Source organism: Pseudophryne corroboree, chromosome 7, assembly GCF_028390025.1.
Source record: "Pseudophryne corroboree isolate aPseCor3 chromosome 7, aPseCor3.hap2, whole genome shotgun sequence".
Classification (NCBI taxonomy): Eukaryota; Metazoa; Chordata; class Amphibia; order Anura; family Myobatrachidae; genus Pseudophryne; species Pseudophryne corroboree.
Genome location: NC_086450.1, coordinates 253333073 through 253360121, shown reverse-complemented (window position 1 = coordinate 253360121; position 27049 = coordinate 253333073). Strand labels below are relative to the sequence as shown.

Below are 27049 nucleotides of genomic sequence, written 5' to 3'. Positions count from 1 at the left end.
AAGTGAGGAATTACACTCCACCTTACATAAAGGTTCAAACCAATGTGATTGAAGGAACTGCAACACCACATTAAGATCCCATGGTGCCACTGGGGCACAAAAGGAGGTCGGATGTGCAACACGCCCTGCACGACAGCCTGAACTTCTGGAAGGGAGTCCAATTGATTCTGAAAGAAAACCAATAAGGCCGATTTTAATTGAGCCCAACTTTAGGCCCGCATCCACACCTGCTTGTAGAAAATGGAGAAAACGACCTAGCTGAAACTCTGCCGTAGGAGTCTTCTTGGACTCCCACCAAGAAACTTATTTTCTCCAAATACGGTAATAATGTTTTAGATGTTACCTCTTTTCTAGCCCGAATAATTGTGGGAACTACTTCCGTGGAAATACCCTTACGGACTAGGAATTAGTGTTCAACCGCCATGTCGTCCTAATAGACGCACGGCTCCCGCCGCAACATGTCCTTGCGCAAAGGAAAAGGCCAGGGATCTCCTATGAGCAATACCTTAGATATGGATACCAAGCTCTCCTTGGCCAGTCTGGGACAATGAGGCTTGCTTGAATTTCTGTACTTTTTATGATCCTAGAACCTTTGGAATGAAAGAAACCGGAGGGAATATATATACCGACCAAAAAACACCCACAGTGTCACCAGAGCATTCACTGTTATTGTTTGAGGGTCCCTTGACCTGGACTCTGAAGCTTCTTGTTAATACGAGATGCCATCATGCCTACTTGAGGAAATCCCTATGACATGTCACCTCTTCGAAGACTACTTGGAGGAGGTCCCCCTTCTCCTGGATGGAGATCGTGTCTGCTGATGAAGTCTGTTTCCCCGTTGTCCACTCTTGCAACAAACATCGCTGACAGAGCGCTTGTATGTTTTTTTTTGTTTGTTTTTCTTGCGGAAAATCCTTGTGGCTTCTGCCATTGCTGCTCTGTTTTTCGTTTGTAGAAAACCGCTGTAAACGGCCCTTAACACTATACCGTTTGTGTGGCGACAAGTTTCCTAACTTGACCATCTTCCTTGGAAGTTTTCCGCCCTGTGTGACTGCTCCCCAGCCTCTGAGGCTTGCATCCGTGGTCACTAGGATCCACTCCTGGATCCCGAACACGCGCCCCTCTAGGAGGTGAGAACTGCGCTGCCACCACAGGAGTGAGATTCTGGTCCAGGAATACAGGATTATCCTCCGGTGTATGTGTAGGTGGGAACCGGACCACTTGTTCAACAGGACCCAGTAGAACACCCTGGCAAGGAACCTGCCAACTGAATGGCCTTGTAGGCTGCAACCATCTTTTCCCGCAACCGAATGTATTGATGGATTGACACTCCTGCTGGTCGCGGACTTTGTATGACCAGACTCTGGATCTCCAGAGCCCTTTCCATGGGAAGAAAAAACTCTCTGTAGTTCTGTATCTAGTATTATTCCCAAATCCGACAACCGCGTCGATGGGACCCTCAGTGATTTTGGCAAGTTCAGGAGCCAACCCTGTTGTTGAAGAACTGTCATGGAGAGTGCAACGTTTTGCCCCAGCTGATTTCTTGATCTCGCCGTTATCAGGAGACCGTCCCAGTACGGGACAAATGTGACTCCGTACTAGAGAAGGAGAACCATCATTACCGCCATCATCCTGGTGAAATTGGTAATGACCATCCTGAATAGCAAACCTCAGGTAAATCTAATGCGGAGAAAAATGTAATTAGACCTCCTTTATCCTTTTTCCAGATTGGAGATCACTGCCCTGAGAGATTCCATCTTGGATTTGAATTTCTTTAAGTAGAAATTGAGGGATGTCGGATTTAGGATTGGTCTGACCGAGCCGTCTGGCTTTGGGAGCACGAAGAGGCTTGCATAACAGCCTTCTCCCTATTGTGACAGGGTACACCAGGACAATGACCTGATCCTGACACAACTCTTGTGTTTCGTCGCATACTACCTCCCCGTCCGGAGGAGAATCGGTAATATTGAAGAATTGGTGAGGGAAAACGTCTGGAAACTCCAGTATGCACCCTTGGGACACTATTCGTAAAACCCACGGGTCCAAGTCCGTTCCAGGACTGACTGAAGAGTTTTAGACGTGGCCCCACCGGTGTGGGCTCCCGCAAGAGAGTCCCAGCGTCATGCGGTGGATCTGGCAGAAACAGAGGATGATTTCTGCTCCTGTGACATTGAAAAGGCTGCTGACCTTTTCCCTTTTCTCCTTCCTCTACCTGCAAAGAAAAGGGGAATCGGTATCTATTGGGCCGACATGACTGCATCCGACAATTATGCGTTGTCATCCGTTGTGAGGGAACATAGGCCCAGAAGGTAGACTTACCAGCGGCATCTGTCGAGATCAAATTAACTAGGCCGTCACCAAACCCGGCTTCACCTTCATAGGGAAGAGACTCCATTCGTTCTCGGTGTCAGCATCAGCATTGCATTGGTGAATCCACAACGTCCTCCTAGCCGAGACTGCCATGGAATTGGCCCGCGAACCCAAGAGTCCTATATCCCTTGCAGTCGCACGAAAGCATGCTGCAGCGTCCTTGTTATGACCCAACGTAAGGAGTATCCCATCTCTCCCCAGGGTATCTACAACGGATGACCAGGCAACCGACCATTTTTGAATACTACTACTCCCCCATGCGCATGTAATGGCAGGTCTAACTGACGTACGCGTGGACACACAACTAGAATATAATGTAGCTTCCTACATATGATCCGCTGGCTTTGTGACAGGGCCCCGTGCAGAACAGGGGGTGACTCCCACTTTATTCTATCCGCGGCGGGAAAAGAATAAACAATCAGAATCCTCTTGAGGATTTGAAACCAACTTGTCAGGGGTGACCCATACTTTCTCAAACAGAGCGTTCAGCACATGAGAATGAAGAATGTTACTTCAGCTTTATTATAAATATACATACACACACACACACACACACACACCTCTTTGTTCGGTACAGCAGGGTCAACAGTGACGTTAATACGTCCTTATTATGCACTAATCATGTACTAAATGCTCTTTTTTTTTTTTTTTTTTTCCCCCGGATCTCATCAGGAAACATGGTCGACATAGGAATTGGCATCCGTGTCGGATCAGGGAGTAGTAACTGGGCAAAATAACATTTATGCGACCCGAGGGGTCTGAGGGAAATATAGCTATGAACAAGACATCCTCCATAGATATTTCTGTGTCTGTGACACCGATTTTTGCAACCTTACACTATATATATATATATATATATATATATATATATATATATATATATATATATGTGTGTGTGTATATATGTGTATGTATATATATATATATATATATATATATATATATATATATACATACATACATAGTCACTCCCACTGCCGTTTGTGGGAAGCACTCCGCTTCAGACATGGCGACACACGTGTACCAAACATGTCAGAGAGACACAGATAGAGTTTACCAGCTCATAACCCAGCGCTTAATCAGTTCTGAACACTATAGAATGCCCCAAACCTGCAGCGCTTTTATATTAAACATATATTGCACCAAATGTACTGTGCCCCTCCCCCCGTTTTGCACCCTGATACTTTCAGCAGTGTGAGGAAGGACCAGCGTCTCTGCAAGAGAAAATGGCGCTGGCTGTGAGGGCTAAGCCCCGCCCCTGTAATGGCGCGCTTCAGTCCCGCTATTTTTGTTAAAAATCTATATACTGGCGGGGGTTAGGACAGTGACCTGGCACCTATGTCCCCTCTTGCCAGTCCAGGGCGCGCCCCCCCCCACACCCTGCACCCTGTAGTGCCTCTGTGTGTGGGAGCATGGCGCGCAGCGTGCGATCGCTGTGCGGTACCTCAGAAGCCGTCACTGAAGTCTTCTTTGCTTCTTCTACTCACCTGACTTCTGGCTCTGCAAGGGGGGAAATGGCCGGCTCTGGGAATGAGCCCCTAGGCGTACCTAGTGATCAAACCCTAAGGAGCTAATGGTGTCCTGTAACCAAAGAAGCAGAGCCTTGAAACTCACAGAAAGTAGGTCTGACTTCTCTCCCCTAAGTCCCACGAAGCAGGGAGACTGTTGCCAGCAGCCTCCCTGAAAATAAAAAAACCTAACATAAGTCTCTTTCAGAGAAACTCAGTAGAGATCCTCAGAGTGTATCCAGTCTCACTGGGCACAGATTCTAAACTGGAGTCTGGAGGAGGGGCATAGAGGGAGAAGCCAGGTCACACCCTTTGAAAGTCTTAAAGTGCCCATTTTTCCTGTGGATCCCGTCTATACCCCATGGTTCTTGAAGTGACCCCAGCATCCTCTAGGACATATGAAAAATGAATTTATTCCATTTTGGAATAAGGCTGTAACATAACAAAATGTGGAAAAAGTGAAGCGCTGTGAATAATTTCCGAATGCACTATATAAATCACTAGTGAGACCACATCTCGAATACTGTACACAACTATGGGCACTATACTACAAAAAGGATATCCTGGAACTACAAAATGTTCAAAGACTGGCAACCAAATTGATTAAGGGGAAGGAGATGCTAGAATGTGAGTAAAGGCTTTATAGGCTAAGCATGTTTACACTGGAAAAAAGGAGATTAAGAGGAGACGTGATTAACATTTACAAATATATAAGGGGTCAATACACAGCTAGCGGGGGATTTGGTTTTGGTAAGATCATCACAAAGGAAAACGTGGACTCCTGGTTAGGTTAGGTTAGAGGAGATTTCGCACACAGAGACTGAAAGGTTTCTTCACAGTAAGGACAATACGTACTTGAAATTCCCTGCCGGATAAAGTAATAATGGCGTACTCAGTCATTACTTTAAAGAATTGGCTAGATAAATTCCTAATGGATAAGGATGATACAGGGTTATGGTGGGTAAATTATGCACTATAGTTATAAAATAATAAAAAAAAAAAAGAGGAATTGACATAACGGCTAAACATTCAACACAGTTAAATTTAGTCTTAAAAATATTACAGTATAGGAGATCACTTACAGGTTGAACTCAATGGACAAATTGTCTTTTTTTTCAACATCAGAAACTGTTTTGTGTTGGAATGGGTAGGGGCTGCTTTGCTTAAAGGGATGGCATTGACATCCTGAGAGCCATCTGAGTCGTTGAGGGCAAATTCATTGTCACTGTTGGAGGATGCCAGACCTCTGCACTGATTTTGTCTGTGTCTGTGCCAACTCTGGCTCTGGATTGAAACGTGCATGGTTTGCCAGCCTATCCCCCCATGAGCCACCTATAGACTCTTTTGGCATCGTAGTTACTTGACCATAAAATGTTTGTTACGCTTGAACTTGATTAGGTCTTTACGGTAGTTCTCGCATTGTGTTTGGCTCTTTTTGATCCAATCTTGAGTGTTGTCCTGTTGTAGCGCCAAACTGTGTTCGAGCTCAAAGGTGGCAATTTTGTCCTTAGTGGATTTAACTTTACAGCCCATCTCCTCTATAACGAGCAGCATGAGATCCATGCTGCATTTGTTCAGGATTCCTATCCACTTTTTGTGGATAGGAACCCTGAATAATTTTTTTCCCCATGGTAACCCGACAGGGAGATGCCGTGTTATAAAAAATCAATTTCTTTGCGTTTTTAGTTTTGTTTTGTTTTTTAAGTAGTACATTTTTATTGAGTAATATTGATTTAGACAATAACCAAATCTAACACACAAATCACATTAGATCCCATTTCACAATGTCACTAATAAAAATACCTTTTTATGTTTTAGTTTGTCATTGATGATACAAGTCCTCATTACCCTGTTGTATGTCAGCAAAGGATAGTTGTTCCTTGAATAGTAATCTGTCTGCATCGTCTTCCGTGAAGCTATATGTCTCCCTTGGAGATATTGATGCCCCGGTAGCCAGTGAGAACCCGATGCTGCAAAGTGGAAGGTGTGGGTTCCATGGGGCAATTGATGTAGTTAATCGTTCAGAGACGTAATCAATGTGTGCTTCAAAGTAACTGTAGGGCAATAAGAAACCTAAAAAGACAGAAAGACAACTTCACTACCTGTACAGGTAAATAACTGTCAGTCAAAATGAGTACCTTGAATTCCCTCATGAATTTAAGACCTATCATCATAGATCACATCCCAAAATTCATCCATGACGGCGGCAGGGCAACCAAACCTACTTCAAGCAGAGTCCAGGTGGATATATGCTCTGGGAACCATCCATCCTCATGGTTTAAAAGACAAAATTATCTGGAGTGTCTTCAATTGACTTGACCCATTTTTTAAAAATAAGTTCCCACTGTTAAGTCTGATTAACTTTCAGGAAGAAATGCAATACTGTTCAGGCCACTGCGACCGCAGATGCTTACAAGTTGGGTGCACACATCTTCACGCTGTAAGCACAAAGTAGCTACACGTGCGGCGGAATACATTTTATAACCCCTAACAGGAAAGGAATGCGACACCAAATTGTATATAAAATGTTGAGGTCCAACCCACCAACAGTTATTTACTAAAAAGGGGGTACAACAAGAAATAGAATCACATAAGAGAATAGGCTACAATCAATGGATACATACGTTTGTTCGCCAGCGCCACCCGGTCCCGGTCCTCAGTCAGTCTGGATAGATGACCTTAAGAGAGTGTCACTGACCGGCCAGGAGGCTTGGCTTTTATACAATATTCCAAAGCATGAAACAATAGAAACTGTATGCTCTTCTTCCATTGGTCCGGGGGTGGGACATATCTTGTGCACTGGGGATCATTGGTCAGCTCAAGCTGTGGGCAATGGCTAAGTCCTGAGATGTGATTACTGTTGTTTACATCTGAGTTACCGCCCCAAGACCAGTTAACCCAACACATTATCATACATAAATCCGGTATTACTAATAACTTATTGCTGCAATATGAGACAATGGGGGTAATTCTGAGTTGATCGCAGCAGCAAGTTTGTTAGCAATTGGGCAAAACCATGTGCACTGCAGGGGGGGCAGATATAACATTTGCAGAGAGAGTTAGATTTGGGTGGGGTGTGTTCAAACTGAAATCTAAATTACAGTGTAAAAATAAAGCAGTCAGTATTTACCCTGCACATAAACAAAATAACCCACCCAAATCTAACTCTCTCTGCAAATGTTATATGTGGCACACCTGCAGTGCACATGGTTTTGCCCAACTGCTAACAAATTAGCAACTCGGAATTACCCCCAGTATCCTCATACCCACCGGATTACTGCTTATGTGACTCTGAACAATATGATCCAACACATGATATGTTTATCCATTTCCATCCTCGAGATAGATATAGATATATACATACATACATACATACATTCCTGCTATTACAATTAGTTATGAAATATACATGCATTACCATGGGTTGGATGAGTTTAGACTATGTGTATGAGAATATAATTGTTATACATTATATCATACATTAAATGTCTGGTCTGTAATTTGTCAGCTATTTAGTGGTTTTGCAAGTTATTGTACAAGCAAGGTTCTGGCTTGTGTTTTGTGTAGGATGTATATTGTCTTCTTGTTTGTCCTGGCTTCTAGTAAAACAATGACAGTCCAGTATCTGTTGTCTCAATATACACTCTAAAACAATGGGGGCAACCAAAGGTATTTACCTTCCTCATGGATCAGGGTCCATTTTCCATGATTACAAAGCTTTGCGTAAACAAGACAGTCTGATACATTCAAGACACTGTTTGTGATTGAGTTTCTGGAAGAATCGCCTTTGAATGCGTATGAGTGGTTTGATTAATTTGTGTGTACACAGTAACTTGCCAATGAAGAATGTACAGACTATGTGTAAATTTTGCACTATATGGATAAAATATTGATCATGGCTTTGGGGCCTTTCTATGCGAATGCGTATGTTACCGTATTTACTCATACCCCGTGCTAATACGCAGGGCTTCACGAGCCAATGTACGCAGCGCCCGGGTTTGCGCACGCACGGCTGGTACGTAACAGCACAGAGGCCGCTCTGAATGGTGTTTGTATGTGTAGAGTATAGGTGTAATATTTTCGACTTCGACACCACCTTATGCATGCATATTGACCGGCTAACACAGTGATGCGGCAGGAATAACCTGGACCTAAACCCCCTCAAAATGGTTGAGATTGTAGTGGAGATCAGAAGGAAACCTGCTGCCTTGCCCCCACTCGTGGTTGCCGACCGCGTGGTGCCATGGGTCGACTGCTTTAAATTCCTAGGGTCAAAAATATCCCATGACCCTAAATGGGGACCAAACATAGGCGCCATCATCAGGAAGGTGCAACAGCGAATGTTCTTCCTAAGGTAACTCAAGAAATTAAATCTCCCGCAGAATCTGCTGCATATCCTTTAAACAACCATTGAGGAGTCTGTCCTATGCTCATCGATCACAGTCTAGTATGGAGCTGCCAAAGAGTGCGACAGACTAAGGCTACAGAGGGTGGTGAGGACAGCTGAAAAGATTGTCGAGACTGATCTCCCCACTGTTCAAGACCTATACCTGTCCAGAGTCAAAAAGCATACAGGGAAAATTCTCGCTGACAAGCAACACCCTGGCCAAGACCTGTTTGAAATGCTCCCATCAGGCAGGTGTTTCAGGTCCATCTTGCCAGGACGACCAGAACCACTAAAAGCTTCTTCCCACTAGCTGTTTATCTACTAAACAGTGTCTAAAATGTCTGGTCCTACGTACTGAATGCAATTTTACACAGTATTCCCACAGTAAAGCATGTTATGTATGAATACATGTATGTTACGTATCACGTTTGTGTCTCCCCTTCATGTTATTTGGCGATGCATTGTAACCGCAAACAATTCCTAGTATACATGAGTATACCTGGCCAATAAAGCTGATTCTGATATAAGTGGTCCTCTATAATTAATTCTAACATCTTTTTCAGCATCCTCACAGCTAGAAGTTATGCTGGTATATTTAGATTTATCGGTGGTATTCTTTAAGTCTTGCTGACTTTGTTACTATCTTTGTCAAATATTCATATTATCTCTAAATTAATTTACTGCAATTTTCTTCTTCCGCACCAGACCACCGCTATATCTAAATATAGTCTGCCCGGTCAGAAATGGATTAACTGACCGGGGGAGGACCATCCATTGCTGCCTTTGATGCCCATCTCCACCTCCACTGCCTTATACCCAATCAGATTCTATTTCTATGTGTGGCCGTGAAATGGCTTGATAACCTGACGGAATGTGTATAAGGGGCTCTACCTAGTGTAATGTGTATAAGGGGCTCTAACATAGCGTAGTGTGTATAAGGGGCTCTAACATAGCGTAATGTGTATAAGGGCCTGTTCTGTGGTGTAATGTGACTAACTGACACTACTGTGTAGTGTTGCGAATTGGTACTTTCTGCTGCGGGGTACACTGGGCTCCACAATGATTAACATCGGGGTGTAAAGTAGGATCTTGATCCGAGGCACCAACAGGCTCAAAGCTTTGACTGTTCCCAAGATGCACAGCGCTGCCTCCTCTATAACCCTGCCTCCGTGCACAGGACCTCAGTTTGTAAGTTGGTGCCATGCAGTAAGCAGGCAATCAACAGGGGGGCTGCCTTTTGCAGCCCATTTATAACTTTATTTGAAGTAAAGAATACTTTTAAGACTTCAAGGGCTGCAGCGTTTGATGTCAGATAGACATTCTTTGCTGCAGCTCCATCACCCCCAGCGGCGCTGTATAATCCCGCGCCCTGTTTGCCGGGTAACTACAGCGGAGGCTCCGGTGTATTTCCTGTCAGTCACACACCCGCCGCTGTCCTCCAAGAGTGCGTGGCCGCAGGTAAAGGGGGAGGTAAGGGGTCTCTTTGGCCACTGTTTACTGTGATCCGACGCGGCCGTGGGAGGCGGGCCACGCTGGTGTGGACACTGTTACTGGACAGCCGCTCCACTAGCCACCAGGGACACTGGGCACAGGTGGGGGTTTTTACCTCTATAAAACCCTGTTTTTTTTTTTGTTTTTTTTTATGGCCCGCAAGCGCCCGGTGGGGATACCAGCAGGGGGTGAAGGCCTCGCCTGTAGCCCCTCCCCCAGCCCCAGGGCGCCATTTCTGTGAATGTTCCCGCCCTGGAGCTGCATATCTCTCCCTCATTGCCTGTCAGCCGCCATCACAAATGGAGCTGAGCTGTTCTTGGGACTGCTAGGGCAAATCCTCCTCTGTAAAGCCGCCTGATCGCCAGCACTGTGCATTTTACAGGACACTTAAGTATTCTACCTGTCACTGGGCCAGTGTTAGTTAAGAAAGAGGACATATATTCAGGGTTGTGTGGGTACAAACACCCTGGGATATACATCCAGTGTTACTGTGCTTTGTTATATCTATTGTTGACACATATAGCTATACTGAGTATTACTTTGTATTGCTAGTCCAGTGCGGTTTCATGGTGCATAATTTCTGCATGGAACACTTGTGACTATATATGTGTGTGTGTATGTGCATGTAGCTGCTGCGTGGCTGCCTTATTGGGTATTTCACTCGGTGTGCTTTTCCTATATTTCATAACTTGTGGGGGCTAAGTGTATCAGGTTTTCTGTATAATATAGGATTTTTTTCACAAGATATACTTGCTGTGTATTTTTACTTGTGATATATAGTCACACTATATATATATATATATATATATATATATATATATATACATACATACATACATACATACACACATACACACATACACACATACACACATACATGCACACATACACACACACACACACCCACAGCACTCGCCACCCCAGAAGCGGGGTACAGCAATGCACTAACCACTCAAAGGGTGGGGTGTACGTAACACAGCACTCGCCATCCCAGAAGAGGGATACACAGTTGCACTTACCACTAACAGGGTGGGGCGCATGTAGCCCATGACCACACCGCTCTAATACATACAAACCGAAAACTCAGCACTCACCAAAGCAAGCTCAGTTATCCTCAACAATTCAATAAATAAATGATGGGGGTTTAGTTAGTGGATTGGCCAATGCACAGAAGCCTGCAAACCGATCGCCAAGGTACCCCACCTTTATTGAATTGATGAGGATTAGTGTGCTTACTTTGGTGAGTGCTGGGTTTTCTGTTTGTGTGTAATATATATAATCTCTCTTGGATTCCCGGTAATTGTGCTGCCACAGTCGCACTTCATGGGGAGTTCTTGCTAGGTATATTGCTGCTATGAATTGTACCAGGTTGCCCAATATTGTGCTTAATATTATGTCAGCTACAAGAGGCAAAGGAGCTGGGGCTTCTCCCACACTGCGTGGTGATGATGCTGCAGACAGTTTTCAGGAAAATTTGGCAGTCTGATAGTTCAGGTTCAGGGGGTTCCTTACCCCTAGTGGGTCCGTAGCACCGGGGGCAACAAATTACCCACCTTGGGCTACCTTTTCCACGCTATTAAACACGCTTGTAACTAAATTGGCGCCCACTGTGGGACTACCTGTGCCAATGCAGCAATTTATGGTCCCTGCTATTAATCCGCCATGGGCAGATCAAATCTACTCAGTTAAAGCATTTGAACCGGTCACTGACTGAATCTAAGTGTCACTCTCGCCCGCCTAAGACTAAGTCGTCTTTTAATCAGGCTATTACCTCCTCCCAATCCACTGCTATCCCGGACACGTCTTCTGAGGAGGATGGTGCATATACTGATCCCACAGACACTGACTCAGATGTTTCTGATGGGGACGGGAAGTCATTGGTGGATGTCCCTGATCTGATTGAGGCAGTTAGGCTCATTCTTCAGGTGTCTGATCCTGAGGCTGTCTCTAAAAAGCCAGATAGGTTTAAACGTACGAAAGTGGTTAAACAGGTTTTACCTCATTCTGAACACCTGGCTGACATACGTCAGGAATCCTGGGAAAATCTGGGGCCAAAATTCACACCAAATAAGAGATTGTTGGCTCGCTATCCTCTTCCTGCGGAGCTATGTAAGAATTGGGAAACTCCTCCGCCTGTAGTTTATCATGTGGCGCGCATGGTAGTTTCATCTGCGCTGCCAGTAACTAACGTCACCTCTCTGAAGGAACCGACGGATAGACGTGTGGTGGGTTGTTTGAAAGCGATTTACACCCTAACGGGGACTGTGCATAGGCCAACCTGTTATGCACACCAGTGCCAGCAGGAATGTACTGGTGTCTGAACGGTGAGGGATGCAAAACAAATGAACTCACAGACAGACTGGGGAATATGACATTACATACACAGAAGGTGATAGGGTAACAAAATAAACACAAACTGAACAGAGAAGCCCAAAGGCTAAGAAACTGGGTGTCTCCCTAGTATTAGGAATGCTCAGATGGAAAGAAGCGAGATGTAGTGATTTAATACGTAGAGAACCCGAAATGCTGTTTCAGGGCGAATTGGCGGTCCATAAAAACCCCGTCGGCCCCACTCTCCACAAAGGCCTCAGTCTTGACAGTTTGACCGAGGATCTTCAAGGTCACCGGAATGATAAGTCTTCTTGGGAAATTCCGACTTCTGACCTGACAGGATATTTCCCATCACCCTCAGGCCCTGAAGTTTTCCGGCTTTTCTGGGCATGATACTACCACATGACCTTTATTCCCACAGTACAAACATAACCCCTGCTGTCTCCTCCGCGTCTTCTCACGCGAGGAGAGGCGGGTAGCCCCAATCTGCATAGGCTCCTCGGAAAATTCCTCAGAGTCTGAGGTTCCCTTGGGAAAGAAGGAAACCTCGGTCTCCCTTTCAAGCCTGCGCTCTCTCAGCCGTCTATCCACCCGAATGGATAACTGCATGAGCTGATCCAAGCTATCAGGCAAGGGATATTGTACCAAATGGTCTTTTAACTGGTTAGAAAGACCTCTTCGGTACTGGTGTCTCAGGGCTGGGTCATTCCACTGGGTATCATGGGCCAACCTCCGAAACTCCGTACAATAAATCTCAACTGGCCTTCGCCCTTGCTTAAGGATCGAAATCTGAGCCTCGGCTGAGGCCGTCTTGTCAGGGTCATCATACAACATGCCCAGTGCCGTAAAAAAAGCATCAACACTTTTAAGCGACGGACAGTCAGGCTGCAACCCATATGCCCAGACCTGTGGGTCTCCTTGTAGCAAGGAAATCACTATGCCCACCCACTGAATTTCCGACCCAGAAGACTGAGGCCTAAGCTGGAAATATAGCTTGCAGCTCTCCTTGAAACAAAAGAACTGCGAGCGATCTCCAGGAAGACGATCCGGGAGATTTACTTTCGGCTCCTTAACCCCTGAAGGTACTGCTGCTGCGGGAGCTCCGCCAGCGGCCTGCGAGGTGTGCATTTTAATGGACAAATCATTAAATTGTCGAGTCAGGACCTGCACCTGATCGACCACCTGTTGCAAAGTATTTTGAGGGGTATGCTCCATATTCCCACAAAATTTCAACAGGAGTATTAGGCTGCTGAATATGTTATGCACACCAGTGCCAGTAGGAATGTACTGGTGTCTGAACGGTGAGGGATGCAAAACAAATGAACTCACAGACAGACTGGGGAATATGACATTACATACACAGAAGGTGATAGGGTAACAAAATAAACACAAAATGAACAGAGAAGCCCAAAGGCTAAGAAACTGGGTGTCTCCCTAGTATTAGGAATGCTCAGATGGAAAGAAGCGAGATGTAGTGATTTAATACGTAGAGAACCCGAAATGCTGTTGCTAAGGGCAACAGCAAAACCCTAAAGGGTTACCAACGGGTGTGGCAGTAAACTCCTTGGTCAGAGATGGAATAATAGACACAAGGAGAGTCTCCACAATCCTAGTCCTCACTTGCAGTGCACTGGTTCAGCTTACTGCCACTAAACTGACACCTGAACACCTTGCACAGTGAGAAAGGATTTTGGCAGGCAAGTCTGAGAATACAGCCGCAAACTTGCTAGGTTCACAGAGTAGCAAAAGGACCCCAGCAGGTTAAACGACTGACTCCAGTCTTACTGCTAGGTCTGGATTGGCAGAGTGTAATACCAAATCCCAAGGCCTATTTGCAGTAAGCAACAAACAAATACAAAGTTTACACAGTACTAGCTAGCTTTCAGGAACTGACTAACCAACAAAGATTCAGCAGCATCTGCCTAACCTGAGAAGAGGGTTTATATAGCAGGTGCTGTCCACGCCCCACTCAGACCTCACAGACTGGGAGCACAAAAACCAGCACCGGAACCCTGCCGTGCACAGAGCCTGTAACCACTGCACAGCAAAAGACCCGAACCGGAGTATCGACTATGCTCCGGTTACTCCGCTAGCACTTGTCTCCCGGTTGCCATGACGACGTTGCAGCACAGAGCAGGAGACCCTAACACAACCATTGCAGCAACATGGGCTGCTGAAGCTGTTGAGGCGTGGGCTCAGGAGCTTGAGGCGGAGCTGCCTTCCAACGCATCCGAGCATACTCGACAATGCCTCTCTTATATTACCACGGCTTCTCTGTACCTTAAGGAGGTGGCCTCCGATGCCGGGGTGCTGGCGGCCAAGGCTGCTACTAAGTCTGTCTTGGCCAGACGTATCCTTTGGTTGAGATCGTGGTCGGTGGATATGGACTCCAAGAAAATCCTGGAGGTGCTTCCTTTTCAAGGGAGACATTCTCTTTGGAGAAGACCTCAATAAGATTGTGGCTGATCTGGCTACTGCTAAAACAGCTTGCCTACCTAGTACGGCTCCTTCCACGCAGAAGGCTAAAAGTACTTTCCCTCTGCCCTTTCGCCCTCCAGGTAAATCAAAAGGTCAGGCGTACCCAAAGCAAGCTCGTGCTTCAAGACCAAAGCGTGCCTGGGCTGCCCGTCAGCCTGCTTCCAAAACTGATAAGCTTGCTGCATGACGGGACGGGCCTCCCTCTGGGGCATCCCAGGGTGGGGGGCAGACTTCTAGGTTTTGCCCAGGAATGGTTGAAGACCACTTCAGATACCTGGGTAAGGGAAGTTGTCACTCGAGGTTACACCGTACCCTTCAAGAATCATCCCCCTCCTCGTTTTTGCCTGACAGATGTGCCTCTGGACCCAGCAAAAGCAAACACTTTGCACTCGGTGGTACATTCCCTCCTGACCACAGGAGTGGTAGGACAGGTGCCTCTAGCTCAGAGAGGCAAGGGGTACTATTCACCGCTGTTTCTAGTCCCGAAACCAAACGGGTCCTCACGGCCCATTCTCAATCTGAAGTCCTTGAACAAGCGTGTGCGGGTTGGGTCTCCAAGTTTCGTATGGAAACTGCGCTCTATTGTTCTGGCCTTGGAGCCTGGGGACTATATGGTCTCCCTGGACATACAGGATGCCTACCTGCATATTCCTATTGCAGTGTCTCATCAGCAGTACCTGAGGTTTGCGGTGGGCAACCTTCATTACCAATTTTGGGCGTTACCCTTTGGTTTCACAACGGCACCCCGAGTTTATACCAAAGTTATGGCGGTCATGATGGCTACACTCCGCCGTCAAAGGGTCAGGATCCTACCATACTTGGACGATTTGTTGATCCTGGCAAATTCCCCAGAACTTCTCCTGTGTCATCTTGATCCGACGGTCAAGTGCATGAAAGCCCACGGGTGGCTGATCAACTGGAAGTAATCCTCCCTGGTTCCTGCTCGGAGCATGGTACATCTGGGAGCGTTATTGGACACTCACAACCAACGGTTGTTCTTGTGTCAGGAGAATGTCCTGAAGCTTCAGGACAGGATTCAATGCTTCCTATCTCGTCTGCAAGTGTCGATACATTAGGCAATGCAAGTGCTAGGTCTCATGGTGTCGGCTTTCGACATGGTGGAGTGTGCTCAATTCCATTCTCGCCCTCTGCAGAATTTTATTCTGACCAAGTGGGACAGCCTGCCTCACTGGATCAGATCTCACATGATCTCCCTGTCTCCGGAGGTCTGCCTGTCACTGAGCTGGTGGCTTCAGGACCAACTATTGAGATGGGGCCGTCCCTTCTGAATCTCTAACTGGGTCCTCCTTAAAACGGATGCCAGTCTGAGAGGTTGGGGCGCGGTGTTGGAACAACACTCTCTTCAGGGTCGGTGGGCCAAGGAGGAGTCTCTACTCCCGATAAATATTCTGGAACTGCAGGCTGTGTTTAATGCGTTGACAATGGCCCAGCATCTACTACAGAACAGACCTGTTCAGGTACAATAGGACAACGCCACCACGGTGGCGTACATAAATCATCAAGGCGGCAATGAGGGAAGTATCACGAATTCTTCAGTGGGCAGAATGACATCTGCCGGCCATATCCGCAGTATTCATTCCGGGGGTCCTAAACTGGGAAGCGGACTTTCTCAGTCGTCAGGACGTACACGCCGGAGAATGGAGCCTCCATCCAGAGGTGTTTCAACTTCTTGTGGACAAGTGGGGCCTTCCAGATGTGGACCTGATGGCGTCTCGGCACAATCGCAAGGTTCCGGCCTTCAGAGCAAGGACAGGGGATCCTCAAGCAGTGTTCGTGGATGCTCTGTCAATTCCATGGAACTTTTGTCTGCCATATGCGTTCCCTCTGGTGTCTCCTGCCCAGAGTAATACGGAAGTTCAAACAAGATGGCGGAAACCTGCTTCTGATCGCTCCAACATGGCCCAGACGGCACTGGTTTTCCGATCTACAGGGCCTCTTGCTAGATCATCCCCTTCTACTTCCACAACGACCAGACCTACTCGTTCAGGGCCCCTTTCCCATGAAGCCACAACTTATTTTTGGCGCACTCTAACCCTGTTTAAATTATGGGGGAAGGGGGAGGAGGCACCATTTCTCGTTTCCTCATGCCGCCAAAATAGCTATGACACATTGAGGCATGGACTCAAAACGAAGTCTCTGGTATCTGACACCAAGATGTTTGAATAGCAAATTTTGAATTCAATAGAATTTACCATGCCTTTTTTTCTTAACCTTTCAAATCCAGGAGTTTTTCCCCCCTCACCCTGTAGAAGAGTGATTTTTACAATTACAGTTTCACTTGAAAATTGGGGTTTTAAGTAGTTTCATATTTTTTCAGGAACCATGTTGAAATACAGTATCACCTCAGCCTAATTGGCTAGAGCTGTAAAGTTATGGGGTGATGCGCTCTACATGGATATTGAGGAAAAGTAATAGGCTAGAAAATATGTAAATCATATAGATATCAATATTCTGTGAGAAGCTTATTTGGACACAATGTTTCAGCATGATTTATGGCATTAATAAAGACCAGAAGAGAACTTTTGTTACTCTGGACAACCGATGCCCTAGCTAAAATTTGCTTTCTGTCATACAGTAGCTTTTGAAGAGACATACCTGTTTGAAGTAAACTGGAATCTAAAATATTTAAATTTTCTCTATTTCCACATCTTTCATCGTCCCTCTTCAGCAATTCAAAGATACAAGATGCTATTAACCAGGAAGGCCATACAATAGGCAATATGTTTCTTCTACCTCCACACCTTAAGATTGAGTTTTATTTATTAATGGGACGATCATTTTAATAGCAAAACAACTTGTGTTTTCAGAGTGACCGTGTTTTTGAATATCGTGGTTACCCCTCTATTCATTTTCCGTGGATAATGGGGGTTTCACTGTATATGTAAAATCAATCAGATAGCCAACGTATAAAAACTACTATGATGTCTCCATTAGCTATTCTTTCACAATACAAATTACCATTGCTTATTAGCAAGTACGAGGGTGATTCAATAAGTAAGGTAACAAGACCTTTCATTGCATACATTTATTCAACTTGAACATATACTGTACAGTATAGACATAGTTAATATTATGGCCTTGGTTCAGATTATTTTTCCACATAGTCCCCATACTTGTCTAAGCATTTGTTCTAGCGGTGCAACAAGGCATTAATCACAGCATAGAAGAAATCGGTGTCAATCGCCTGAAGCCAGTACATGAAGACTTGCTGAACTTCAGCATCGGTTGTGAATCGTCTTCCACCCAGGTGCTTCTTCAATGGTCAAAACAGATGGAAATCAGTCTGTGCCAGCTTAGTGTTATAGCAGGATATTCCAGTACTCCCTAATGGTAGCGTTTTAACAACTCGCACATGCTGTTTGCTGAGTGTATCCTTGTATTATCTGGGTCTCTTCGCAGCAATTGCTCTCCGTAGCAATTGCTCTCCGCAACCAGTTTCACAATAGCGGTCAGCATTCACAGTATATACCTTGGTGAAGAAGTCCACAGGAAGGACGCCCTTCCCAAGACACTCTCCATGACCTTTTGCTGATGGAGTTGTTCTGAATTTCTTTGAAGGTGGGGACGATATGTGTGTTTCCATGTCATGGATGCTTGCTTCGTCTGCAGTGTCACATGATGCACCCACATTTCATCTCCTCTAACAATATGCTGCAGGAACTGCATTACCTCCTCATGATACCACATCAAGTGCACAAGAGACCATCCCATCTTATAGGGTTTGTGAACTTCTGTGAGTTGCTTCGGATCCCTGCGTGAACACTTTTTCCTATATTCCAGTTGCTCATAAACGATGCTGTACACAGTATCCACTGAGATGTTCAGTTCATCAGCACTATCACTAACTCGAATGCATTTGTCCGTCTGAATCAATGCGGACGGATTGCTGCTCATCCTACTGTTATCGGTGGCAGCGCACCAAGCCTTTTTTCAAGACATGACATCTCTGTATACCACGATAAGTTGGCAATGAATTTCAGCTACTTATGTGCCCTTTAGACCCAGAACTCTGATCACACTAAGCACCTCAGTGTTTGACCAGGTTTCCGCCAGCCCCGCCATCTTACAACTGATGTTGGGACAGTATGACTGATTTGAGGCACAGTGTAATGGTCATGAGGGAAAGCACACATGACCTTATAACCTTACTTATTGAACCACCCACGGGATTTATAGTGTGGGATGTACTAACCTTGCAGTGTGCGTCCTACCGCACACAGCCAGACATCGCACCAATACTAATTGCATATGTACTAACCTATGCGATTACTATTGCGAAGGACCGCTCTTCAGATAAGAGCTGCCCTTCACGATGCGCTCCCGTCCCTGGATTTTGGGGTTTATGACCTGGGAGTCCATCTTTGCATGCGCAGAAGGACACCGCAGGGTATGCTGGGGGGGAGAGAGACTCATTGGATACCTCACACAGCGCAATGCGGAAAGAAGCTCATAGGCTTCTATAGGGTAACAACAAGAAATTTGGTAACTGCTCAGTCCAATTAGTAATGTCATATAGATGCATTAAAGGGAGGGGTTATTCTGAACAAGAAAACAAGGTATCTACCCAGCAGTCAGGTTGACATCAGCAACTGGATATGAAAAGTATATGGTGGTAGATAATTCAGAGATCTCAGCTGCATATATTTGCAAAGATATGGTAAGCCTCCTGGCCAACTTCAAGGTGTCTGAGTACTGGAGGTACCTTATACTAAGTCTTAAGTCTGGGGTGCGGTACCCCACAAACTGGTGAGGGCCAGCTACCCCAGGGCAGCACACCACTGATAGGCTAAAGTGCTAGTGAATGTTAATAAGAAAGAAGCAAAAGCTGTGTATATAAGGTTATACACAAATGAAAAGTATAATTAAAAAGCTTAACCTATAAGTATACATGTAGTTAGGACATCAGCAGCATATTATATGTATATCCCATCAGTCACCATTGATGTGATGCACATTATATGAAGACTGCAGTTCCCAATATCGCCTACATTTCTCACGTTTATCTCACAAGTATATGACAGCCGCCATTTTGTCTAGGCTACATGTTGATACTTCATTGTCTAAATCTTCACACTGCAGCCTCAATGATTGCTCCATTATCAAACTCTACAGTGAAACGCCATTAAAGAAACGAGCTATCCTCTTCTATAGCAGACCATAGTGTGCAAATGACACTGTTGTTCTCAACTCAATGTAATATGTATTCCCACAGACAGACACATGCAAGCTATGTGTGTAACACAATGAAAATTCTCAATAGAGAAGGATATTTTGTTTCATGGTTAGAACACTTCGGAAATCTGGGATGCTTTATAAAGGGTTTCTAGATAGCAATATTCACAAATTTATTCCCATGGGCCGTAAACGCAGGCGTACCAAACTCAAACCGATGTGGCTTAACAAGAAGGTCAAGGCAGAAATGGATAAAAAGAAGCGTGCTTTCAAAGCATTTAAATCTAATGGAAAGGAGGATTCATTCCAGTACTACAAGGAATGCAGTAAAAGATGCAAAAAAGCAATAAGAGCAGCTAAAATTGAAAACAAAAAGCAAATTGCTATAGAGAGTAACACCAATCCTAAAAAGTTTTTTTAATACATAAACCGTAAAAGGTTAAAAAGGAGAACATAGGTCCAATAAAAGATGAATTTGGAGTATTGAGAAATGATGACGGGAAAAAAAAGCGGAAATACTGAACACATTTTTTCATCAGTGTTCACCAGAGAAGAATTGACAGTGGGAGTAGTGCATAGCGATAGTGACAGTAATGATTTGTGGTTAGATACTTGTTTAAGCGAAGAAGTAGTCAGGGAGAGATTAAGCAAAATAAAGATTAATGAATCACCTGGCCTGGATGGACTTCATCCGAGGGTTCTTATGGAGCTTAGGTGACAACTAGCAAGACCCCTATACTTGATTTTCAATAGTTCAGTTAGATCAGGCATGGTACCAAAGGATTGGCGTATAGCTGAGGTAGTGCCATTATTTTAAAAGGGATCCAAAAATCATCCGGGTAACTACAGACCGGTTAGTTTGACATCCATAGTGGGGAAAATATTGGAAGGAATTCTAAGGATAGCATACAGGAGTATCCGCAGACTGCTAAGATTATTAGCAAGAATCAGCATGGGTTTGTGAGGGACAGATCATGTCAAACTAACTTAGTTAACTTCTACGAGGAAGTGAGCAACAATCTTGACCAGGGAAAAGCAGTTGACGTGGTTTATTTAGATTTTGCAAAAGCCTTCGATACAGTGCCTCACAGGAGACTGATCATCAAATTAAAGGAGCTTGGCCTAGGAAAAACTGTACATGGATAACCGGGTACAGCGAGTAATGGTCAACGGTAAGTCCTCAAGCTGGACACCAGTAGTCAGCGGAATACCACAAGGGTCCATACCCGGGCCACTACTGTTCAACATATTTATCAATGACCTAGAAATAGGCCTGGAAAGCACAGTGTCAATCTTTGCAGATGATACTAAACTGTGTGGGGTAAATAATTCAGAAATAGATGTGGAGTCTCTGCAGAATAACTTATCTAAACATGAAATCTGGGCGTCTAAATGGAGAATGAGGTTCAATATAGAAAAATGCAAGGTTATGCATTTCGGGACTAAAAGCAAACTTGCATCCTACATGTTAAATGGGGAAAGTCTAACAGTATTGGAAAAAGATTTGGGGGTACTCATTGATAATAGGCTTAATAACCGTATACAATGTCAAATCACAGTAAAGAAGGCAAGTAAGGTGCTAGCGTGCATAAAACGGGGAATTGAGACAAGAGACAAGGATGTAATCCTGCCGCTGTAAAAATCATTGGTACGTCCGCACCTGGAATTTTGTGTTCAGTTTTGGCCAACACTGCATAAAAAGATATCGGTGAAATCGAAAGGGTTCAAAGACAAGCTACTAAATTAACTAAAGGGCTACAGGGACTGGATTACGAGGAAAGGCTTACTATGTTGAATATGTATACACTGGAAAAGAGGCGTCTAGGAGGAGACATTATTAATGTCTTCAAATATATAAAGGGGCATTACAAAGAGCAATCAGAGGATTATTTATTAAAAGAACTCTGTTTAGGACATGTGGGCACTCGCTGAGGCTGGAGGAGAGAAAATTCCGTATGCAACGGAGGAAAGGGTTCTTCACTGTTAGGGCAATAAGGATTTGGAATTCCTTGCCAGGGAAGGTGGTAATGGCGGACTCTGTAAATGCATTTAAAAAAGGATTGGATACATTTCTGATTGAAAATGATATCCAAGGTTATAACATTTAAAATATTGACATTGATAATCCAGGTGTAACATGATTTATGGTTAACTAGTCATAAAACATTACTTCAGCAGGTACATTATAATCAACTCAACTTAATACAGAATACAAGTTGAACACGATGGGCATTTTGCCTCTATTCAACCTCAATTACTATGTTACTATGATATATGTACCATCTACTAGGAGGAGAGTACCTCATTAGAGAGTTCATTGCAGTGTAAGAAAGAAAGTTTGAATGAAAAGGGAGCACTATAATATTCCCAAAGTGCAAAGGGGGAGATGTCCTAAGCCGTGGAGAGTACCAGTCAATAAGCTCCTGACTGTCATGTTACAGTCTGTATTTTAAAAATGACATGAGCTGAATGGTAGTTTATATCTCTCCACTTTATCACTCTCCAAGGCTTAGTACATCTGCCCCAAAAAGATGTATATGGTTATATTCCATGTGATTGGAGAAAGAGGGGTAGGATTTTTACATGCTCCTTGATCCGTCCATAGTGCAATGTCGAGTCTTTTAGTGCATTCCAGTTTCTAGTACACAAAGCCAAGATGGCTGATTTTATTCCAAGTAGATCTGTGATTATGACTTGTTAAATGGGGAATACCCTGCAATATTTATCAGGCTGTTTTTTGTTTGTTTTTTTTGTCTTCTAGATTATGAGTGGAGAGAAAATGGAGGGCTGTTATATTAATCCAACTGATTTATCTGATGAGATCCTGCTTCAAATTCTGAGTTACGTCCCAAGTACAGATCTAATTCTAAGTGTCAAAAAGACTTGTCGCAAACTTGCAAATCTGTGCCTTGACAAAACCCTCACCCACAGGGTATTTCTTCATAAAGAATACAAGGTAGGTACTTATATTATAATTCCCTTTTCAAAATGGAGTGTTAACCTCTTTGTGAAACATGCATTATTCAATTGTTTACCAGTATGTTCTATAGAAGATGCCATTAGGACTGCAGAAAAATAAATTCCCCAGGCTCTTCTACTTCCAGCCCTACGTATCTTACATTTACTTAAAGTATGGGTTAAATATAATACAATTATTGCAGTATATAAATACAAAAACCTTTTAATAATTTGAGCATGTTTTAATTTCTTATTCGGCACATTTTTTTTTTTTTAACACTTTGGTACATAATTCCAGTTATATTTATTTTAAACAATGAAAAAGGTATTGCTGTTTAGCATTATTTCAGACTGAGGGGTCAATCCAATTAGGTGTGATTTACCGTTGCCACGACGTGTCAAGGCCGAAAACGGCTGTCACGGTCCTGGAGCGATTTTTCTCCAGATATGCAAATCTGAGAACGCTGCCAGTGACACCTTACTGATTACCTCAGCATGTGGTAAATCCACGCGGATACTGCCATCAGCAGAAGTACCAGTTGCTGCGCCAGCTAGGCCAAGCGATTTTGAGGGACCACGGCCAGGGCGAGTTTCTGCTCTCACCCGCACACAAAGTTATTAATACTTAAAAATTAGGTAACCTGACCTCTCGTGGCTTTAGGTTTGGAAAACAAAAGTTCCAGAAATAACATTAAGAATTTTTAATCCAAGTAAAAACGTCAAAGCTTATTGTTACAGGAAAAAAGTTACAAGAATATAATAGTTGGAAAGTCACACACGTACATACAATTTCAAATACAATAAAAAAAATAAGGACATAAACAAAACCAATCCAGTGTCTTTGGATTGATTAGTTATAAAATGAGGCTTCCCGTTGATGACTTATGGAACATCTGTATCCTTCGATAGCCTCACGCAGAATGAACACTTTCCAGCCTGTGTTTCTCCTATTTAAAACTTAGGCTGCACTGCCCCCCTGCCCCCCCCTCCCTCTGGAGAGTTTGTCTAACACTTCCAAAGCCAGAGTGAATGTAGTCTTAGCTTATACTGTGAGGTCTCTTAGCCATACTAACAGGGGTGGATAGCCTTATCTTTTAATTGCTTGTTTGATGCTCAGAGAGTTGGTCTGGTTTTCTCATCTTTTATGGCTTGCCTTTACAGCTGTAGTGTGAGACTTGTGTACACATCCTGGCCTTTTACAAATGGATCCCAGGAAGGCCAGTCACACCCTGCTGGCCAAAACGTCTCTTGAGGGATCCCCCCAGGCACTTTAATGCATTCTCTAAGCCATCTCTGGTTCCCTGCATCAAGGGGTCGGTATGGATGGTGTAATGGTTAGCATTACTGCCTCACAGTACTGAGGTCATGGGTTCGATTTCCACCATGGCCCCAACTGTGTGGAGTTTGTATATTCTCCCTGTACTTGCGTGGGTTTCCTCCGGGTACTCCGGTTTTCTCCCACAATCCAAAAATATACTGGTAGGTTAATTGGATCCTAGCAAATGTAACCCGTGTGTGTGTGTGTGTGTGCATGTACATGTGGTAGGGAAAAATAGATTGTAAGCTCCACTGGGGCAGGGACTGATGTGAATGGCCAAATATTCTCTGTAAAGCGCTGCGGAATATGTATGCGCTATATAAATAACTGGTAATAATAATAAAAGGTCTTTTGGCACCTCTGTACTGTAAACAAGCTCTATACAAGCAGATCAATTAAGTATCTACCATTTAACATGCAAAGACATTTGACTGGTATTATACAATGGTACATTGATACATCAATCAGAATAATACAAATTTCAATCATGCCCATTTTGATATAACCAGATGCATTAGCATCACATTAATTGATACATCACTCAGATTTCTTGATATCACCTACATTGATACCACACTACTTATTAACAGGCCTATACCTACTTGAAATAGCCTGGATCATGACACCTCCCCCTAAAAATAGCCCATTTACTGCACGCTGTCCCTCAGCCTGCCGGGACAGGCGGATCCCAAATTTCATCCATCCCGGGCAGGGGATGGGCATCAAACACTGGGGATTCACCCAACTCTGTTATGGGCATAAGCTGATGCCCCGCCTATCACAGCAGCCGCTGCTTGATGGCACAGTTGGCCTGCATGAGACATCACTAGAGGTGTGTTCCCTCCTCCTCTGGAAATTACGTGTGTGGTGTGAGGAACACTCTACTTCTTAACCTGTGTCCCATGTGTCACTATCTCAGTGGCCATTGCCTGAGTCCCAGTGTATTTAGTGCCTTTGTCCCAGTGTCCAGTCTCCACAGGACGGATTTTTATCCCTTCCATAACTGGCACCTGGGAACAAACTTGATAAATTCCTAGTTCGCTGGAACTGACATCAGGAGGAACGGCAGAATCTGACACCACACTTTGAGAAATACGGTCAACTCTCTCCTTGGCTGCTGGCTCATGGGATGGGAATGCAAACAGTGCCAGAGTAACCCCTGCCACACCTTTATTCTTTGCAGGGTCACCTAAGACATGGTCATTTAGCCTGACAGTCATATCCTTACACAGCCTCTCCTGGGCTCTGAGCAGATCCCCCTCCTCAGGGACTATTTCGCAGCCCCAACCTTTTGCACACCTGAGTCATCTGCCAGGGTCCCACCTGAGGCAGCAGCTGCTGTTGGGCCCCGCAATGGGTCCAATTACTGCTCCTGTTTTGGGAGGCTGCAAACTGCTGGCACGCATGTGTCCATGTCCTGGTAGGCCTTCAGCCTTGTCACATGACATACACTATGTCTCTTGCTGCCCTTCCTTCTGGCAGTGCCTCATTCAATCGCTGGACCACCATGTACGGGCCTCCCCATGCAGCCTACCATTTGTTCTGCCTCAACGGAATCGGTGCTAGGGCCTTCTTCCCCACTTTAAATGTGCTCTTCCGGAGCAGACCCTCCTGAGAAGTTTGGGGTACTACCAGCTGCCGCTCAGCAAACTGTCCCTGGTATGGTATCTGGGACAGATTGCTTGCTTTGTAAATTATTGCAAGCATCACCATTTTCCTCTACTGGCTCAGCCTTGAGTGAGGGTTGACTGGCCCTCTGGGGTTTTAAGGTCCTTTCTGTCCGTGGGCCACTCTGACAGATTCCTCCTGTCCCTAGTCATCCAGTGCTTTAGTCCCCTGTGACCACTAAGGAACCACTGCTAATACCTCCAGGGGTTAATGTGCAGCCCTTCTGTGCTGCTTTCTGATGGGTACCTATAGCTTTAGGTACCCAGCAGACATGCTGGGTACCTATAGCTTTCTGATGGGCACATATCACATCAGGTACATCTTTATACAGTGTGCCCACATCATTCCCAGGTGTCTAACTCGGTGGGTCTAGTCCATAATGGGGAGAAATTTCATCATTAACACATACCGGGGAAAATACACCTAGATACTTTTCCCAAACAATATTTCTCTATCGTCCTTGTGGATGCTGGGGTTCCTGAAAGGACCATGGGGAATAGCGGCTCCGCAGGAGACAGGGCACAAAAAGTAAAGCTTTCCGATCAGGTGGTGTGCACTGGCTCCTCCCCCTATGACCCTCCTCCAGACTCCAGTTAGATTTTTGTGCCCGGCCGAGAAGGGTGCAATCTAGGTGGCTCTCCTAAAGAGCTGCTTAGAGAAAGTTTAGCTTAGGTTTTTTATTTTACAGTGAGTCCTGCTGGCAACAGGATCACTGCAACGAGGGACTTAGGGGAGAAGGAGTGAACTCACCTGCGTGCAGGATGGATTGGCTTCTTGGCTACTGGACATCAGCTCCAGAGGGACGATCACAGGTACAGCCTGGATGGTCACCGGAGCCGCGCCGCCGGCCCCCTTGCAGATGCTGAAGTAAGAAGAGGTCCAGAATCGGCGGCTGAAGACTCCTGCAGTCTTCTAAAGGTAGCGCACAGCACTGCAGCTGTGCGCCATTTTCCTCTCAGCACACTTCACACGGCAGTCACTGAGGGTGCAGGGCGCTGGGAGGGGGGCGCCCTGGGAGGCAAATGAAAACCTTTTTTGGCGAAAAATACCTCACATATAGCCCCCAGAGGCTATATGGAGATATTTAACCCCTGCCAAGATTCACTAAATAGCGGGAGACGAGCCCGCCGAAAAAGGGGCGGGGCCTATCTCCTCAGCACACAGCGCCATTTTCTCTCACAGAAAGCCTGGAGAGAAGGCTCCCAGGCTCTCCCCTGCACTGCACTACAGAAACAGGGTTAAAACAGAGAGGGGGGGCACTGATTTTGGCGATATTGAGATATATATAAAGATGCTATAAGGGAAAACACTTATATAAGGTTGTCCCTATATAATTATAGCGTTTTG

The 27049-nt window shown here is 44.9% G+C and overlaps 1 protein-coding gene across 5 annotated transcripts in view; it reads left to right on the top strand.

Moving 5' to 3' along the window:
- The window catches only part of FBXL18 (F-box and leucine rich repeat protein 18), a 328848-nt gene that overhangs the window by 116410 nt on the left and 185389 nt on the right, over nt 1-27049 (top strand). For all 5 annotated transcript variants that reach the window (XR_010182033.1, XM_063934098.1, XM_063934099.1 and 2 more), the window contains exon 2: nt 22520-22714. Coding sequence is in view for 4 of the 5 variants with exons in the window: in XM_063934099.1 (XP_063790169.1) it covers nt 22520-22714 (195 nt within the window). In the remaining variant the exon portion in view is untranslated. The remainder of the gene's footprint in view (nt 1-22519; nt 22715-27049) is intronic.